The sequence below is a fragment of the Microtus ochrogaster genome, unplaced genomic scaffold (assembly GCF_000317375.1).
Source record: "Microtus ochrogaster isolate Prairie Vole_2 unplaced genomic scaffold, MicOch1.0 UNK6, whole genome shotgun sequence".
Lineage (NCBI taxonomy): Eukaryota > Metazoa > Chordata > Mammalia > Rodentia > Cricetidae > Microtus > Microtus ochrogaster.
Window position 1 is genome coordinate 10,008,473 of NW_004949104.1, and position 5,501 is coordinate 10,013,973.

At 46.0% G+C, this 5,501-nt stretch overlaps 1 protein-coding gene across 2 annotated transcripts in view; it reads left to right on the top strand.

Moving 5' to 3' along the window:
* Prr14l (proline rich 14 like) overlaps positions 1 to 5,501 on the top strand; it is a 75,720-nt gene extending 70,219 nt beyond the window's left edge. For both annotated transcript variants that reach the window (XM_005366085.3, XM_026788776.1), the window contains exons 9-10: positions 1,344 to 1,415; positions 3,919 to 5,501. In XM_005366085.3, the coding sequence (XP_005366142.1) occupies positions 1,344 to 1,415; positions 3,919 to 4,195 (349 nt within the window). In that variant the 3' untranslated portion in view covers positions 4,196 to 5,501. The remainder of the gene's footprint in view (positions 1 to 1,343; positions 1,416 to 3,918) is intronic.

A 5,501-nucleotide genomic window follows, 5' to 3' on the forward strand; every position in this document is an offset into this window, starting at 1 on the left:
AAATAAATAAATAAATAAAGATATGACTCTGTAGTGCTTATACTTGTAATTCCAGCAATAGGCTGATGTAATCAAAAGCTTGAAGCTAGGCAGGTGGCGGTAGTGCCTTTAATACCAACACTATCTCCACAAATAAATAAGTAAATAAGAGCACACTCACACTTGTGTGTACGGCCCTGGGAGGGACCCTCATCACCGTACAGATAGAAAGGAAATCCGCTGGTGGAGTGGCATGCTCCTGTAGTTCATCTCCTTTAGAGGTGAAGGTTCAAAGGAGCTTAAGGTAATCCTGGGCAACAGAACACACCCTTGTTTCCAAGGAAAATATAACTGAAAAACTATTCTACATGTATTTATTTTGTGTATGGGCACACATGTGCTATGGCATGTATCTGAAATTAGAAGACCATCTCTGAGCCATTTCACCTGTTAAAAGTAAAATGTATTTAAAGACTTAGGGCCAGATTTGGTGGCTCAGACCTTTAATCCCAGCACTCAAGAGGCAGGCAGATAGTCTGTGAGTTTGAGACCAGGATGGTTTACAGAGTGAGTTCCAGGACAGTCAGCTAAACAGAGGAACCTAAAAAAAAAAAGAAAGAAAGAAAGAAAGAAAGAAAGAAAGAAAGAAAGAAAGAAAGAAAAAAAATATATTAAGGGCTGGAGAATTGACCAGTTTTTAAAAGCACTGGCAAATGACTTGGCTTCCATTCTCAGCACCCACGTGGTGGCTCACAACAATAGCTCCACTTCCAGGGGATTCGTTTTGACTGCTCAGGTACCAGACAGGCACATAGTGCGTAGATGTACATGCAGGGAAAACCCCACATACATAAAATTATTTTTTTGTTTTTTGAGACAGGGTTCCTCTGTAGCTTTGGAGCCAGTCCTGGAACTAGCTCTTGTAGACCAGGCTGGCCTCGAACTCACAGAGATCCGCCTGCCTCTGCCTTCTGAGTGCTGGGCTTAAAGGCGTGCGCCACCACCGCCCAGCCTAAAGCTTATAATTTCCAAGCCATGAATAAGAATATTAAAAAACTGGGTGGCCAAGTCAGTGTCAGAGCTCAGCACTGCTGCTGGAAGAGAAAGCAGCTGGATGCAGGCTCTTGTCCGTAACCCCAGCACTTCAGAGGAGGAAGTGCCTCAACCCAAAATGAGCCAGAAAAAGCTGTCAGTCAGTGTGCACAGCCGGCTGAAACTGTAGCCGCCCACTTGCCCTACGTGCTGTGGCCTGCCTTCCGACTGCAGCTCTGGCCACAGGAATGGAGTGAACAGGGTTTGACTTTTCAACTTAAAGCAGTGTGTAAGTGAAAGCAGGCGTGAAAAATTCTTTTTTCTCTTTGCAGGTTAAAGAAGAAAGAGTTCAGTTTAGAAGAAATATATACAAACAAGAATTACAAGTCTCCTCCTGCGAACAGGTAACTCCTGTGGCTGGGCTAAGGGGGAGGTGCTAGAATGATTGACACCTCATGTTTCGCACTCAGGCAATTCTATTTAGCTCTGCCCGGTATTGGTTGGGGTTTTGTTGTTGGGGTTTCTTTGTGAGGTTCTCTTGTTGTGCAGGCTTGGCTAGTGAAAAATTCACAGATCTACCTGCCTCTGCCTTGGGAGAATTCTGGGACCAAAGGTGCCCCCAATTCTGGCCCAGTATTGGACTTTAGAAATAGCTAGAATGGGGGTTCGGGTTCCAAATCCTTGATCTGGGTCAGTGACATGATAGACAAGAAGTCTTTGTGGGCTGTGGGTTCATAGATGTGTTCACCTTGCAGCTGTGTTTGCTGAATACACTGGCTAGCTTTGTCTGCGCTACTAATTACTCTTTCAACCACGATTTCAAGCCCAAATACAGACAAATGTCACTTGGCCACCTTGGGATCAAAATTCAGTTTTAAGCAGTGACAGTTATTGACTGTTTTATCTGGGATAAAGGAAGAGGTTCCTGGCATTTTATCCCAGTATTTGCACATGGGCTCTGCCTACAAGACATTCATTTTCAGGAGACTATTCATTGCAGGATTGCTGAGTGATGGGATAGAACTGGAAACAACCGAAGTGTCCGTTACTAGGATTTCCACTCAACTTTGGTCCATTTTTATTATGAAATATAATGCGTGCTGTTGAAAATGAATCAGACAGTATTGTATTCAAAGAAAACAAGCTTCGGGGTCTTTGATGGGTAGGAGGAGCCCCACGTGCAACAGTGTGCTGTTTGCTGCTGTGGAGATACATACCACCAGTTAGCAATTCTAGGCCCACTCAAAGCCTATCCCCAAACCACGTGACCTCCTTCAGCCTCCCTGTAGTTGGGATTAGAGACTTGCATCCCCACACCTGACTTTCCTTTTTGTTGATGTTGTTGTTGTTGGTTGGTTTTGAAACAGGGTTTCTCTGTGTAGCCCTGAATGCCCTGGAGCTGGCTCTATAGACCAGGCTGGCTTCAAACTCAGATTTACCTGCCTCTGCTTCTCTTGAGTGCTGGGATCAAAGGAGTGCAACTCCATGGCCCAACCTAACTTTTATTTTATTTATTTGTTTGTTTGTTTGTTTTTCTTTTTCTTTTTTTTTTTTTTTTTTTTTTTTTTTTTTGTTTTTTTTTTTTTTTTTTTTTTTTTTTTTTTTTTTTTTTTTGGTTTTTCGAGACAGGGTTTCCCTGAGCCCTTGTAGACCAGGCTGGTCTCGAACTCACAGAAATCCGCCTGCCTCTGCCTCCCGAGTGCTGGGATTAAAGGCGTGCGTCACCACCGCCCGGCTGGTTTATTTTTTTTTTAATGACCATGCTGAAAGCTGGGTGGTGCTAGCTGCACACCTTCAATCCCAGCACTAAGGAGGCAGAGGCAGGTGGATCTCTGAGTTTAAGGCTAACTTGGTCTATAGAGCCAGTTCTAGGACATCCAGGGCTACACAGAGAAACCCTGTCTTTAAAAAACTAAAACAAAAAACAAAAACCATGTTGGGGTTGTATCCCAGACCCTCGTGTGTCCTAGAGAAAGACTCTATGTCCCCAACCACCAGTTTTTATTTGTTTTATTTTATTTATTTATTTTTGGGTTTTTTTGAAACAGGGTTCCTCTGTAGCTTTGGCACCTGTCCTGGAACTAGCTCTTGTAGACCAGGCTGGCCTCGACTTCACAGAGATCCGTCTGTCTCTGCCTCATGGGTGCTGGGATTAAAAGGTGTGTGCCGCCACCGCCCGGCATTTTATTATTTTTATGGTTTGTCTGCTAATAGCTTTGTTCACAAAAGGAAAACTCAAAACAATTTTGTGACAGAGAGCCACATGGCTCTCAGAGATTAAAAGGTCTAGCCGGGCGGTGGTGGCGCACGCCTTTAATCCCAGCACTCGGGAGGCAGAGGCAGGCGGATCTCTGTGAGTTCTAGGCCAGCCTGGTCTACAAAAGCTAGTGCCAGGACAGGCTCCAAAGCTACAGAGAAATCCTGTCTCGAAAAACCAAAAAAAAAAAACAAAAAAAGGTTTACTGTCTAGAGCCTGGTATGGTAGATTAGCACGCCTATAATCCAGACACTTGTGAGGCAGAGGTCAGGGAGGCAGGAAATTAGGTCATCCTTAGCTATACAGGGAGTTTGAGGCCAGCCTGGGCTGTGACAAAAGGTTTGCTGTTTGCCCAGTGTCTACTATGTTACTTCAGTGTGTCTACATATTAACTTTGGAGAACATACACAAAACCAGCAGTTAGTGGTGTTATACATACTGGAGTGAGGAGCTAGCCTTAATTGTGCTGTATACCCTTCTCTTTGAACTTTTTTCACTTTGTGCACATATTTCTCCTATGCATGGAAATAGCTGCTGGCCACAGGAAACAGTCGAGTTGGGAGTCAGCACAGGCAGCTTTTGGTCGGCATGGTGACCAGCTGGGCTCTGTGAGTTCCCGCTGGTGATTGTGAGTTGTGCTCTATCCTTAGGTGTTTAGAGACCATCTTCGAGGAACCCAAAGAACGAAATGGCACACTGGTCTCCGTCAGCCAGCAGAAAAGGAAGCGTGTTCTGGAATTCCAGGATTTTACCCTGCCCCGAAAGAGACGCGCTCGAGGGAAAGTGAAGCTGGTAGGCAGCTTCACGAGGGCCCAGAAGGCGGCTCTGCAGACTCGAGAGCTGGATGCGCTTTTGATCCAGAAGCTGCTGGAACTGGAGACTTTCTTTGCCAAGGAGGAGGAACTGGAGCAGTCAGCGAGCTGCTGAGAACGCTGCAGCCGGGTCTCCATGCCGGATCTTTTTAGATCTCCCTGGAATAGGTTCCCTGATTTTGCCCTATGCCTAAACCACTCAACGATGCCCAGTCCGTGAATTTTTACTTATTTCAAGGTGCAGCCTTTTTAGAAGCTGGTGAAGAAGGGTCCTCTAATTCTACTGCTGAGTATAGAGCCTCAGGAATGCTCCCTTTCTCTTGGGAATGGTCCTGAATGATATCAGGCCACCTCCTTCCTGTCTCTCCCATCACAGGTGGAAGAAACCACACATCCTAAGCAACACTAGGAATCTAAGGACTTGGTGTTTGTGCATCCACATGGAAGTTCCTCTGTTTATGGTGCTGCTCGACCAAGACGTAGAAACCCGGCCTGGGGGGCACCTGGACAACTGGCCTGTGTGTTCCCACCAGCTCTTTTCAGTGATTGAGAAGGATGAACTGGTGTGTTTCCTGATCTCTGCCTAGAACCTTTAGACTGAGAGAATGTGTGTGTTTGTGTGTTTGTGGCTTTGCCCCATCTTTTCTCCCATCTGTGAGTGTGGGTCACTAGTGCCAGAGGAGCCCATCCAGGCCCCAACGTAAGTTGCACTTTTTTAATGTTAGTGTTGATAATTTTCATTTTTTTCTTTTTTGTTTTTGTATGCTGCATGTTTGGGGTCTCTAAATGTGATTTTAAAACACTTTGTAAGACATTAAGGAGAAAGGCGATACAAGTCTTAAGAGAGTATGTGACAGGCATTTGATCAGCACATGGATGGGGAGTGTCCCCATTTATGTTTCAGGCAGCCCCTCCCCATCTCCAGCTTCTCATGTAGCTCATTCGAGGAAGCTCTTTTCATCCTCCTCCTCCGTCCTGCCCACTTAGTACACGTAGCTGTTTCGTGGCATATGTAAAAGCAGAGCTCTCAAAAAGATTAAGGTTGAGTGTGGTTTTCTGTGAAATGTTGGTATATGGCAAAGTTGGGACAGAGGCTGGCCCGGTGCATTTGCAGCTGCTTCAGTGCCTGCTTCAGGAGTAGGAGAGAGCTGATGGATAGATGAGACCCAGCGAGCCATCCCTCCAGCAAGACCCCGACATCCCAGAGCCAGTTGCCTCTGCGAGAGCCTCACATAGTCTGGTCCTTTGCCAAACCTACTGGAAATGGTTCACATGCTGGAAGTAGCGCAGTTTCTCAGTTTGTACCCAAGGAGTCTGCAGGCAATAGGCTGCCTTGTCTGGGCAGCAGCCCCAGAGTCTTCTTCCCACTGTGCCCTCACCATGCTCTCCAAGGCTCGCCTTGTGTTTTCTCATTCCAGGAT